General features: G+C 45.8%; 1 protein-coding gene across 1 annotated transcript in view; it reads right to left on the reverse strand.

Annotated features, from left to right (window-relative positions):
• The window catches only part of RELL1 (RELT like 1), a 60,544-nt gene that overhangs the window by 6,380 nt on the left and 40,005 nt on the right, over nt 1-14,159 (reverse strand). Inside the window, exons 5-6 of the mRNA XM_026508715.4 lie at nt 12,478-12,714; nt 9,512-9,650 (exon numbers count right to left, since the gene is read on the reverse strand). Of these exons, the coding sequence (XP_026364500.1) occupies nt 9,515-9,650; nt 12,478-12,714 (373 nt within the window). The 3' untranslated portion in view covers nt 9,512-9,514. The remainder of the gene's footprint in view (nt 1-9,511; nt 9,651-12,477; nt 12,715-14,159) is intronic.

Below are 14,159 nucleotides of genomic sequence, written 5' to 3' on the forward strand. Positions count from 1 at the left end.
CTCAAATATTAATAAAAATCTCGGCAACTCAATCAGAACTGCAAAATTTTGTAGTTTAGCAATATGAGACCGAAATATTAATTTTAAAAATCTTAATGTAACCTGAACTACCAAATTTCTGGATTACAGAATCCTTTACTAACCTCCTTCCTAATCATTTGGAACTAGCGTTCAGCTCCTCTGCAGAGGTCTATCTTAGGGACCAGATGAGTAAGCCAGCATCACACGTGTCACGGACTTGCTGAGGGCCAACTATGTTCAAACGGTCACCTGAAGGCATGACAGAAGGTGGGAAGACATGGTCTAAAATCACAAAGCACTTGGAGCTTACAGAGGCAAGTTTAAGTGATCGACTTCCATCTAAAACAAAATGAGATGAGCCACGTATCATTTCTTCAACAAAACTGGGGTATTTTACAACTTGCTTTCCCGTCTAATGATACAGAGTAGACGCTCTGCCTCTGGGTACCAAATAGATGTCCCTACTCGGGTGTGTGACAACGCCCATCCCCCTCCACCCTCTTGGACACAGAGTACTACCCCTGGAGACCGTGTGAACCAGCTGGCCTGGGAGGTCTCGGCTTATACATGTTTATTCTATGAATAAATATGAATAATTATTTACCATGTCCTGTTCATTCTGAATGTAAGTTATATCGTCTTGCTAGTGTTAGCATTCATCTCTGCCGACAGAAAAGCAAAGAATGATCTCAATATTTAATTTATATTCATGTGATTATTAGTAAGTTTGGCATTTTCCATGTTTCTTGACCACTGTGTCTTTCATGCATTGTAAGGGTTCTGCACCTGATTCCAGTGCGTGTGTGTGTGTGTGTGTGTGTGTAGGCAGGGTTTCTCAGACACCACCAAGTAATGCTCAGACAACTGATGGGTGTCCTACAATTCAACTCAACTTTAATTCTAGCCACCTAATGATAGCATCCGACCCCACAAGTGGACGGCCTTCCTCTCCAGACGCTGGTCACAAGCCCAGACTGTTACCTGTATTTCTGACCAACTGGCTATAAGTCAGAGGTTCCCCCCTCAAGACTGGCTCATGGGGTCCAGATAACCAGTTTATTCACTAGATTACCGGTTTATCGTAAAGGATATTAAAGGACATAAGTCAACAGCCAGACGAAGAGATACACAGGGCAAGGTCCCGAACAAAGGAGCTTCTGTGGAGTTTGGGTCCTGGACACGCACGGGGCCCAGCAGGATGGCATGGGGAAGCGTTCTGGTTCACAAACCTGGAAGTCCTCTCCTTTTGAGTTTTTATGGAAATTTCATTACGTAAGCATGAGGCATTAAGTCACTGGCCACTCACTGGTGGTTGAACTCAATCTCCAACCCCTTTCCCCTCTCTGGAGGTGGGGGAAGAGTTCCAGCCCTCTACACACATGGCTGGCTCCCCGGCAAACCACCCCACCCTTCAGTTACCTAGGGGCTTTCCCAAGGTCATTTCATTAACAGAAAACAAAAGACCTTTATGGTTCTCATCCCTTAAGAAATACCAATAGTTTTATTAGCTCTGTACAAGAAATGGGGACCAGCTGTATATTTCTTCTTATAAATTATAGTATCACACATTACCATATTACAACCCCTAATTTGGGAAGGGGTTTAATAATCAAAATTTCAGTTTTTTGTTATCAATAGTGAGCAACTTTTTAACGTACGTAGGTCAATGCAGGAAAAATAAAAATGCTTGTAGGTATTTTCCATTCAAAATGGAAATAGCTTTTTTACGTAGCATAGAGAGAAAATATATATTCTTACAAGTTATATTATCTTCTTTATTGAATAAAGCCAATAAGAAATTTTGCACACCTTCTAGCTTTGAAACTTCTGACACTTTAGATCTGGATCTTACCAAAAATCTGGAGGTTGCTCTTTACTAAGTTATTATACCCCTCGCAACTTAAACGTGTTCATATATTTAGCAACAGTGCCGTTTCCCAAGTGACAATACGTGAACGCTTGTGATTTACCAGCCCTTGGGATGGGGAGATTCAGAGCACTTTATTCCAAGTGAAATGTACTTGACATCAAGTTACTCTGTATCTGGAAAAACCAGGGCTCCCCTGGGAATGACTTAAATGCAATTCGGCAGTTCCTTATTAGTCTCGATACATCTATGATTCCACGTCCACACTAAGCTACAGGTAGAAGACCCTAGGACTCTGAATAGTCCCACCTCTTTCTAATAAGGAATCCAGATGAATCAGACATTGCGTTTACCGGCTTGTGAGCCAGAGGCTCAGCTCGCTGGCTGTCAGTAAGCCTCTCCGTGAGAATCAGATGAACACCACCATAACACCCATGTCTCACCCAGGCTCTCTGTGCTGCCGGAAAATTAAGAATCTCAAAAACATGACCTTCTCACACTTTTATTTGCTAAATAGGACTTGCCTGATAGATTGCTAATATCCAGCATTTGCCTAGTTAGCACCGACTAAGTGCCGAGGAACAACATCCCTATGAGGCAGGTGATATTATTACCGTTATCCCCACTTTACAGATGGAGAAGCTGGGGCATCAGAGGCTTCGATGTCCAAGGAGACACAGCTAACAAGGGACAGACCAGGACTGGAGCACAAGGAGTCTGATTCTGGAACCTACTCTGTGGAGTTACCTCAGCATCTTGTGTCCTGTACTTACAGAACACAGGCACTGTGACTTACTAGGGGCTTAAGGTTGGCAGCTTCAAAGCCTCGAGTTCTAAATTCAGAAAAATAAAAGTCCTGGTTATAACTATTGATTCCCTTTGCTCTCTAGTTCTAGGCAAACATGTCCCTGAAAGCCTTTCATTGCCTGCCCCTGCCGAGGGCCTCCAGGAGCCTCCCATGCTGCAGTGTCTCTGCTGAAAAGGACAGAGCTCACAGCCCCTCTTTCTTAAGTCCTGTCAAAGGGCTGCCAGGCTCCCGAAGAAGAGGAGCTGAGTTAACGGGGGGTCAGTGGGTCAACTTCCGGTCAAAAATAGGAGGAAACAGGAAGGGCCCTGGAACAGGTGCTGCCCAGGGAGATGCGTGCGGGGGAAAGATGGCTGGCTTCGGGGGGCAACCAAAGCCAAACCAACGCGAATGCCCCGGACCCCCCGCTGTCCGAATCCTGAGAGGACTGACAAGTATGTGTGTCACAGCAGGGCTGTGGACGAAGAACGCTGAGAGAACAGCACAGCTGCTGACAGTGAAGTAGGTTCTTGGGCCTACCGAAACCGCTCAGATGATCTCCTTCCATGTTTGGGAGCTAGTCCCGATGACAAACAGGGCACACAGCTTTTTAAAAACATGTCCAGCATTTTCACCCCTCACGGCTCAATCGGCGGGGGGTGGTAAAAACTCGAGAGCCCACGGAAGCTTTTAGTCATCAACTTCAACAAAAGCATCCATGTTCTCGTTGGAGGAAGGGCACACGAGGGAGCTGGACGTACATACGTGTGTTGCGTAATTATGTATACACATAGAATAATCCGGAAAGGATACAGAGGACGCCAGTAACCATGGCTCCCTCCTGGGAAGGAGATTTCGAGATTGCGGTGAGGGAGAAGGGCTGTAGATAGGGTGAGGACTTGCTTTTTTCTTAAGGCTTAGTTTTCACCCTGCAGGGCTTTTATGCTACTTGAGTATTTTAGTGTGTGCATGTCTTATTTTTCAAATCTTAAAAAAAAAGTAATTCAAGTTCAAACACTTGTAATAACCAATTCACCACAGACAGTGAGGGGAATGAACCGTCAGGAAGTCCAAGTTCTGGAGTCCACCAGCAGCATGACCTTGAACAACGTACATAACCTCCAAGGGCCTCCTTACTCCGAAAGGAGGGGATGCCTCAGAGGGGTGAGGAGGCACAGCGAGCAAAGTCTACGTAAAAACTACAACCGAAGCTCCGAGAAAGCACGGCCCTGTACGTCTACTTCCGCGTCCTTCAGGCCTGGCACTGCGCCTGGCACATCGTAGGGGTTCCATAAATACTTTTAGAAGCTGTAACTGTATCTGAATTGATCTGAATTAGCAATCGCAGCTCCTCTGAGAACTCAAAGTCTACGATCTTAATCTACCTGTAAGAAAACAGAATTGCTCACAGAACTGAACTGACGCAGGCACAGCACTAATAGCCCAATGACATCAGACGGTCCCCATAGGAGACCAAAGGAGGCCACACCTGGTGAAGGCCGATCACACTGTCATGATAGCTACTTTGAGCCCCTGGGCTAAGAAACTGAATGAGGACTTTTTTCACTCAGAGAAAGCAAAGCTCCCTCAAACTCCAAAGCCACTGAGCATGTTAGCTCCCAATGTGGATTTCTATCCATCTAAGCCCTGTCACTGCCTGGCCCCCAGAGCTGGGAAAAAGTCATCCCTCTGAGCCTCGCCCTTCATTTGTCACGGGGAGAGTGGAGAGATTGTTACCCATAAGGTTGCACTGACATGTCGGCCCCTCACTCAGGTCCTGGGCGGGTGTCGGCTCCCCTCCACTTCCACACTGAAGGTGGGCTCAGCGGGAGTGATCTCCCACATAAGAACACAGGCATCAACCCACGTACTGCTTTTCCCCTATAGAAATGTGCTCAGCAACTGCAAATTAAGGCAGGTGTTCCTACCTCTTGCCTATTCAAAGCACACTTTCTTCTTATCAATTTCTCTGCCATTGCTCTTGAAGACCAGTGAATCAAATTAAGGGGCTTCCATCAACCTGAGATAACTTGCTTTTTAAAAAATGTACATTTTGCCCCGAAAAAAATACACGCTATGGAGAAAAATATTAGCTAGTGGGCAGTGCCGTAAGCTTCTCACCATCCTCTCCTTTCTTGGAGAGTTAACAAAAGAACCGTGATGCAAAGTCATGCAAATAATACAGCCCAACCTCAGGGGAGCCCCCACAGGGACCCTCCACTACACCCCCATCATGGAGTTCAAAAGGAAGGCACCAAAGGTCAGGGAAGCGGACCTTGTGACCGGCCATGACACTTGGGAGGGAGGGAGCATGATCCATGAACGAGTCTTGGCAAAAAGAAGATTCTGATCCCAGGACAGAGGTCCAGCATAGCAGTTTCGCTCAGAAAACTCAGTCCACACTATCTCTTAATTTAACCAGCCCTCTGATCTGTACAGCACAAAGAACTTGAGCCGGCAAACTTTCCAAAGGCCTTGTTACTAATTCGGATTCCACCTCCGTTAGGAGGGGAGTGGGTATGGATGGCGAAGGCCTCTTGGCACAGGCAAGAGAATGGTCCAAACTCCTAGGGGACCTGCCCAATGTCAACTGTCAAAATGTCATGAGAATCCAAAGCTCTAATAGTCTTAAGAAATAAAAAGGGACTCACAGAACCTCAAGTCGACGTCTGAGGAATGGGCTAGTGCATAACTAAGACCACCAAGAATGGGATGAAAATTATTGCTAATAGTGCCTATTTAGTACATACTAACTGTACCAAGGACAGAGTTAAAAACAACATGTCTATGTTACATCCCTGAAATCCAACAACCCCCTTGTAAAGATGAAGACCCTCAGGCGTGGAGGGGCGAGGCGATTTGCCTAAAACCCCTGGACGTAAGTGACACAGTCATAATGAAACCTAAACAGTTTAAAACCCAGCTTTTAATCCTTATAATAAATTACTAAGATAAGAATGAACAGTATCACTTCAGTAATAAAACAGTATAAAATAAAAAGCCATGTCTAATATTATACATTTTTATTTTGATGTAAAAAATATTGTTAACATACACTTCCCAAATCAATGCCTCAATGAGATCCTACCAGAAGATGCAAAAAGAAGCGCATACTGCAGAAGCGTGTGATACCAAATGCTTACCACAGCTTCATTTTTAAAAAGTGAAAGACCAGTGATCATGAAGACAAGGCAGTGGCATTTGGAGGCTGAAAGCAATTTGATTTATTTAACTTCAAAGAACAAAAGCTTATTCTTCTGAGAAGAAATCAAAACACATTTTCTGTGAAAAAAAAAAGAGACCATTTTAACTGCATTGCCAAAATAAATCAGGCAGAGAGCAAGTGAGATCTAACTACAAAAAAACACAGGCCAACGAAACAGGGGGAAAAGAATAAGGGAAAGAAGAGATGCCAAACAACAGATTTTGTTTTTTAAAAAAGAGAAGGAAAGAGAGAGAAAGAGAAATCCTAAGACTAGTTTCCAGTATCGATCTCTAATTTAAAAAAAAGAAAGAGGCCAAGCCAATGAGTAGATATGATTTTGCATGTGACTATTTAAATCAATTCTACACTAAAAAATCCAAATTTAAAAGCATTTTTCAGGAAAAAATATAACTCTAAGAACTATCTTAAGACTGTATGAAAGATGCATAACAGTCCTGTCTTACTTTATTAGCTATATTCTAGGGTTAATCTTCCGATTCAGCCCAGAACCAGAGATTTGGGGCCCAGAGAGAAAAATGTCAGGATTTGTCTTCCTGGAAAATCAAGTCATGTTAAATACCCAAAACATACTCTTTTGGGGGGGATGAGAAATGTAAAGACACCTAGCAAGAAAAATTTTAATGAGTAAGTTTTTTAAATGCCCATGAATATTCCTTCCCTTTCTTTTTCAGAGTCTATTCTCTATTGCGGTCATCTGACTTGGCCACTCAGCAGATCTCAACCCCAGCAGGCTCTGACCTCGGGATCTGCTTTGCCCAGACCCAGATGAGGGGTCAAGCCTGTGACTCCCAAAGCCAAGCTGCCCAGGGTGGGCTCTCAACTCTATCCTTCCTGTTGCCTCTTGCCACTCTGAACACCCACGTTGCTTCAACTCTCTGTGCTTAACACCTCCATTTGCAAAACAGGGTACTAACTAGTCCCTTCCCATTGCTGTTGTGAGGATTAAATCAATACATGGAAAGTGCCTTTCAAAGACTGCTGAGTACATAGGAAACACTCAATACACAGCAGGTATTATAATGAAATTATTCTATGGCCTATGAGCATCCACGATATAATTCTCTCCACCTTTGAGTTTGTTGGAAAATTTCCATTAAAAAATTTTTATTTTTAATTCAAAATTAATTATAATCGAAGGCTCAGAATATCCACCCCCCCTTTCTAAGGTCATTCAGGAGCTAACACAATACAGTTATCCTCGACCAAGAGCCAACTACATGCCACACATTCTGTTGGCACTTGCCTTAAATCAGTGAATTTAATATCCTTATGTCATATTCAAGGAAACCGGGTGGAAGTGGGCTTAACTGAGTAAAGTACAATTTCCAAGTGGTAAAGCTAGCATGTGAGACCACATCTTCTGATCAAATGCAATGCAAAATCCAGAGAATATCAAATTGTAAATCAGACGTGGTCAGGACTTCAGATGATCGAATCAAATTCTTAGAGTCAGATACAGAAGAACTTGGACCGAGAAAACCAGCTGAGCAATCCTACTTCTTTTAACCTTCTCAGAGCTCAAGTGCTTCTCTCTCTGGGCAGTGGAGGCCAGAACCTGGCAGGCCGGAGGCAGGGCAGTGTCTTCTTACACGTGGTCTGCTCCAACTCTGACACATGGCCGGGCCGATGACTCAGAGGCAGACTGTCCCCTGCAGCTCAGAGGGCTGGGCCTCCTTCACCTCACACTTGGGCAGCCAGATGCTTCTCTTCTCAGGATTAAAGGCCTCATGACTTTAATCAGGTTGCTCCTCTTACTTACCACAGTCACTCAGGATTTGAATTGGAATCCCTAACGTAACATCTACTCTGTTCAATAAAGCTTTCTGAGATGAAGGAAATGTTCTGGATCTGTGCTGTCTCATAAGGCAGACCCTAGCCAACTCCGGCTACTGAACACATGAAATGGGACCAGTGCAACTGCAGAACTAAACTTTTAATGTTAATTAATTCAGATTTAAGGAGCCACAGGTGACTAGTGGTTACCATATCAGACCACAAGGTTCCAGATCACTTGGTGGAAATGCCCTCCATTCGTGGGTCTAGGGCTGCCTTGTCACGAGCAACCTAGGATGGTAGAAGAGTACAGCTGGCCTTGAAGTCAGAGACCTAGGTTCAAATCCACTCCTCTTTCTAGCTCAGTGACCCTAAACATGTAACTTACCCTTTCTGTTCATTAGTTCTCTCATCTGTAAAACCGGGATTATAGTATCCACCCCATTAAGAGATGTTGATAACGGCAACATGCGAGATTTGTATCAGTGCAATGCCCAGAAGACCAGAAGACTGAATTGACATCAGTTGCTTTTATTATTACCTTCACCCTCCTCTTCCTTCTCCTAAATCTCTCTTGGTCCCCTTCCCTGGGCACCAGTAACTGGCTAAGAAGTCGAAGATAGACTTTTCTGCTCTGTTTCCTCAAAGAAAGCCCCTAGTTGGCTCCTCAACTCAGGGGAGCCAGATCTTCCCAGACGCAAGACTGCAAGAACAAACACTGAGAGCTCTCAGAACCCCTTTGTCCTACAGAATTCAGGGGCGCAACTCTTCCAGATCATCCTCAACCCCTCTGGGCCTGGGCAGATCATCAGAGACGCTGCTTTGAAAGCCATTCCTCTCAGACTCCGCCACACCAGCCACACCGCACTTGACTCCCGGGCTCAGCTTCAACCTTGCCTCTTTCCCGTACCTTCGAGGACCCAGCCAGTCCACCTTCCCAGCCCCCCTCCCCTTCCTCAAATGTCACCTCCTCTGCCTTCCTGTTCAGGCTCTGATAGTTCCAGTGGCGTTTTCAGAGCATAATCACTCCGGAGTCCTCACCCTCGCCCTCTTATACGTAATAAGAAACACGAAAAGGGTGAACACTCCTCAAGCCAGAACAGAAAGAAAAGAGTAAAATGAAAGCGAAGCCAATATCCAATTATCAAGCCTTTTTTCTTTTGCAAGCACCATCTTCCGAAATGAAAACTGCCCAACCAAGAAGCATTCGCTTTTGCTTTTTAGATCACTTCAAAATATTTGGTTGGAAGAGTAATATTCCTAGTGGGGCTATTTTAGAACTGTGGCACATCAAAGAAAACTGGTTTCCAACTCAATTAAAGGAAATAGCATTAGATTGCATGCTCCAGCCTTTTTCGAATCACAGTTTTCCTAGAAATGACGACAAGATTATATTTCATTTGGCCTGCAGGGTTTTGTAAAGCACATTTCATTAAGCTGCCAACATTTAAAAAACTGGTGGTGATTTCACATTTCAAAAGTCTAGATTTCCATCTTTTTTTTGCGTAAGATCTAGCAACGCTTAAGAGCCTTCTGCCTTGTGGTAACGTAAGCCCGATGGATGGGCTGGGGGATTTCTAGTTTGCCACAATCCCCACCGTTCCACATTGGTCGTAAGAAACCCTCTCTCATCTTCACGCAGGCCAGGCCCCTGGAGGCACCCAAGTTTGTGGCCTCTTTACCAGAAGCTCTAGACAGACGAGTGATCACATTCAGTCCCCTATGGCCCTACCAGTTCTCACTCCCTGCCCAGTCATTCCTACCTGCCCGCCCACCCAAGGAGGTTCTCAGCACCTTCTCCCCACCGTGCCCCCCCCATGTCACCCAAACTACGACTCACCTGCTACTCTGTGTCACTTTGGTTTCTCTTCACAGGTGTCACAGGCACCTCTCCATTGACGCTCTCAGTCCCACTGACTGACATCAAACTTCTCCGCTCCTTCTGATTTGACTTGGGTTCCACTTTTGTCACTCTGAACCTGAGGGGGTAAAGAGCAGATGTGACAGGTTTTGCTTTTCCAGGAAACAAGAATCAAGAGTGAGTTAAAAGTCTAGAGGATTCCAAATGAACTCGGCCAAATGTTGGGACACCAATGAAAAATGCCCTATTCAATAAGGGAGGGGGCATTCCTACCCAGCAAATGCCCCTGTCCTCTACCAAACTTTCCAGCTGACTTTCCCTCCACACATCACACACTATGCTGGATACTTTATAGAGCATGAAAAATGCATTAGAAAGCCTGGGGACTCAAATTTTAAACAGCCTCAGGGTTGTGGTTTCCAACAAGGACATGGGTTGACAATCGCTTGTTTTAACCACAGAAGGCGGGCTAAAGGCACAGCTACTTTGCAGTTAGACTGATGCAAGCAGAAGGTTCACTCAAGAGCTGCCTTATTCAAGTGCACCCCTCAGACCGTCTTATCTCCGCACACACACGGCCAGAACAGCCCCAACCATGGCTTTTATCAGCATCAGTTGGCAGGAGGCTTTCTGTGTGTGTTCAGTTTTTGACTATTTTTTTAAGCAAATGTGGGTTAATTTTCAGTAAGGATTAAGGGAAACGTTAAGGGATTAAGGAAGAGATTTCCATTAAGAATTCAAAGAGAAATTAAGGAAATTTACTCAGTTGGACCAAAGTCTTTCATAATAGCTTCTCTCTAGTTCTGGTCTAAAAGTCCCTTAAAACTATCTAAAGAAAATACATTCTCCTTCTTCACCCAAATGAGCTCACCAACCACAAGGAGGAGGGAGCCTCTGAGGAAGTAACAGAAAGATCAGGGAAAAGTTGTAACCCCAGATCCACTCAGTCAAAATGGAGGTCTCCCTTTAAGCAACGCCAGAAGCCTGTCATAATTAAACGCTCACAGTGTTCTACGTCCAAGAAACAGAGTTGCATTTGGGGCATTTACAAGAGCCATGCTGAATCTCAGATGAAAATTTCAGCAGATTTTTTTTTTAAAGCAAACAAAATATGCTTTGTCTAAACAAGCCCCAGGTTCTCATTACATTCCACATTCACAAATTCCCATGACTCTGCTTCTTAATAAAACAGTGTGGTCATGAGTTGTAGTCTTTTGCTGTAAGTGGGAAAAGCCCTGCAGTCTCCTCGTTGCTTGTACAACACAGGATAAAACTCGACCGAATCAAAATAACAATAAGGAGAGTAGCCAACAGCTGAGTGCACAGTAAGTACCAAAAACTGGCCTAAGACCTTTCCGTGAGTCAACTGATTTATCTTCTGAGCAACCCAGGGAGGTGAGTGTTACAGTCCTCCTCGTGTTACAGAGGGGGAAACCAAGGCAGAAAGAGACATGAGTGTTTGGAAGCGGTCGTGCCAGCACGCGAACGCAGGACATGCTGTGAGTTCAGGCTGCTCTCCCCAGAGGGTGTCTGTAGAGAACTCAGGACCGCGTATGCAGCACTGTCAGCTCCTGCTTCCCCGCGTATGCAGCACTGTCAGCTCCTGCTTCCCCCCGCCCGGCTCCAGCACACGCGCTCATCACCATTACTTCCTGCTGCCTTTCCCAACGCAGCCTTCGCCAGGCGGTTCCTGCCTGGGATGCAGGGGACACCGCAGAAGCATCCCCTGCACGAATACTCCCCACACAAACGCATTCATCGCTGGAACTGGGAGCGCTCCACATCGCAGAGGTGCCCCAAGGAAACGGTACCGGAGGACTGGGAAAGCCAGGACACCAGGGAGGGGACCGAAAAGAACACAGTCGCAGGAATGCACGTGGCAGTCCACGGCACACACTGCTGGGCAGTGGACCAGCTCCACCTCGTCTCTTCTCCCTGCGAGCCGGCAGTGAGGGACGGCCGGGGAAGTGAGGTCTAGACAGTCTAGACAGCAGCCTGGGAGCCGAGATGAAATGTGCCCCTTCCAGGCCTCCCTCATCAAACCTCTTATGAACAGTCCTCCTCGTCCTTTCTCCCTCTACCGGCCAACGTGGCGGAGCCACGAGATGGAGAGCACCTGGGCCTCTGGATGGCTGCTTGAAGAGCCACGCACTGATCTGCGGTCCGCACAAGCGGAAGACAAACTTTGGTTCTGTGTAGAGCTGAGATTTGGGCTTCATCTATAAGAACAAGTGTGCTGGCGAATGTCGCGTGTCAACCCGACTGACGAACAGATGTCTGGAGAATGGGGACCACATTATTTGTGGGTGCATCTGTGAGGGTGTTTCCAGGAGAGACTCATGAGCTCTTGAGTCCATAGGCTGAGTAAAGAAGATGGCCCTCACCAAGGAGGGTGGGTGTCCTCAAATCCCTTAAGAGACTGAATAGACAACAAAGCCCAGGACAGAAGAATTTGGTTTTTTCTTTACCTGCTCTCGAACATCAGCCTCCTGGTTCTTGGGCCTTCAGAATGGGGCTGAATCACACCATCAGCATTCCGGGTTCTCTGGCTTGCACATGGCAGTTTATGGGACCTCTTGGCCTCCATAATTGTGTAAGCCAATTCCTATAATAAATCTCCTCATATGTGTATATATATATATATATATATATATATATATATACACACACATATCCTATCAGCTCTGTTTCTCTGGGGAACCCTAATACGGCAAGTAATTAATTTTTTTACCTTAATAAACCCACCTGACATCTGATCTAGCATAGCCACCTCACAGGATTCTTCTGCTGCTGGAAAAATGTAGGACTCAGAGCGGAAGACATCTAAAAAGCCCAGAGCTAGAACCCGAGCCAGGCTTAGGACATACTCTATATTTAACAGGATGCACAAATCCACACCACAGCAAGCATGTCTCACAAACCCAAAGCATCCACGGGGATCTTACCTGCCAACAGAGAGGACGGTGACCTCTCCCTGACGCCTTGCATGGCCCTGTTTGGACTTGTTGGTGGGTCTTATGAAGTGCCACCGTTTGTGCCGACACCGATGACACACGTCCCTCTCGACAGCACCGCCCACTGTGTGCAGATGGTGGCCGCAGATGTGCTTCCCCGGGGTGCCTCCTGGAGACAAGGGCCCAGGGCTCACAGGCGGGCTCCCGGGAGTGCTGGGAGTCACTGGGCTAAGGTGGGGAAAAAGGAAAAGGTAGAACTGGTGACTTAAAGAAAGTACCAGCTGAGGCACTCTCTTCCCTACAGGCAAGGAGCGGTTATTCGCCAGTGTCTGCCTAGGTCTCTAAACAAAGAGATCCCCTGAACATATGTGCCTCGAAGAAGAGAAACACGTAAATTCCACTCAAATGATCAAATGACTTAAAATAGAAGATTTGATCCAGACTGACTATTGCATCAAAGGAAGAAAGCTTTTAGGGCAAGATATCAAAAGCCAAGCTCAGAAGATGCTGATGGTGTTGAGAACATTAACAGAAATAGCTAACGCTTAGTATTCTAAGCATTCGATATATGTTAATTCCATTAATCTTTTCAAAACCCTACGAGGTTGGTATTATGAATTTCCTCATTTTAAAAATGAGAAGTTAAGTAACTTGTCCAAGGTCACACAGCTAATAATTGATGGATCTGAGATCCAAATCTGGAAAGCCTAATTCTAGAAACCATGATCTTAACCACCATGCTATCGTGCCTCAGAAAACAAGAGAGACTGCATTCTTTGATAGCCTGGAAAAAAATCCAGCCAGACCAACCAAAATATAAAAAGCAGATGTATGTAGGTCAGATGTTGGCCACCTTCAAAAGGCACACCAAGACTCCGGTCCACTAGAAAAGGAGGCCTTAAAACAGGACAGGGCCGGCCTGACCAGGAATCAGCCCTCTGATGTGGTGCAGGTGGGCGGAGGTGGGGCGGCACGTCACTGCGGAGCCTGAGCCCTGAGCCTGAGCCAACAGCCCCAGAGGCACATGGAAGTCTTATGACAGCATCAACCAGCCTTTCTGCTCCCGGAAACCGACCCACTTGCACTTTTAAAAAGAAGTGTGCATGGTTGAGGAGACGGTCTCAAACATCCTAGACAGCCAGAAGTTTTCCAGTGTTCTTTAGGAATGCTCCTTAGATTGCTAAAATAAAAACACACAGCAGCAGCTTTCTGAGACCAAAATATGTGAAATTGACACCACGTAGCAGAAAGTTGAATTCACCAGTTTAACAACATTCACTCGACAAACGTTTCTCAAGTCCATAAAACCCAATGACGGGCACTATCCATTGCCCCAAAATAACTGAGGCCTACAAGCCAGGAGACAACATGGTCCAAACACCAGGGAAGTGTCTGTGGTCAGGGCTGGAACCCAGCTAGTGTGTCTCTCTGAACTACACTGCCAGAGCTTCCTAGACTGACCTTCCTGCACCCTGAGTGACCTTGACAAAGGGCAAATCTAGTTTGACAAACACACTATAGATTATCTAAGATGTGCCGGGTGCAGCAACCGCAGAGTAAACAGGAAAAGGTCCAAACTCCTTGCTCTGTCCCTTGGAATAACTTGCCTTCCTGGCCCTTCTTGCTACTATCCACAGAGCATTCTCTGGCTGCCCCAGACTGAACTCCCTCGG

The sequence above is a fragment of the Ursus arctos genome, unplaced genomic scaffold, assembly GCF_023065955.2.
Source record: "Ursus arctos isolate Adak ecotype North America unplaced genomic scaffold, UrsArc2.0 scaffold_9, whole genome shotgun sequence".
Classification (NCBI taxonomy): Eukaryota; Metazoa; Chordata; class Mammalia; order Carnivora; family Ursidae; genus Ursus; species Ursus arctos.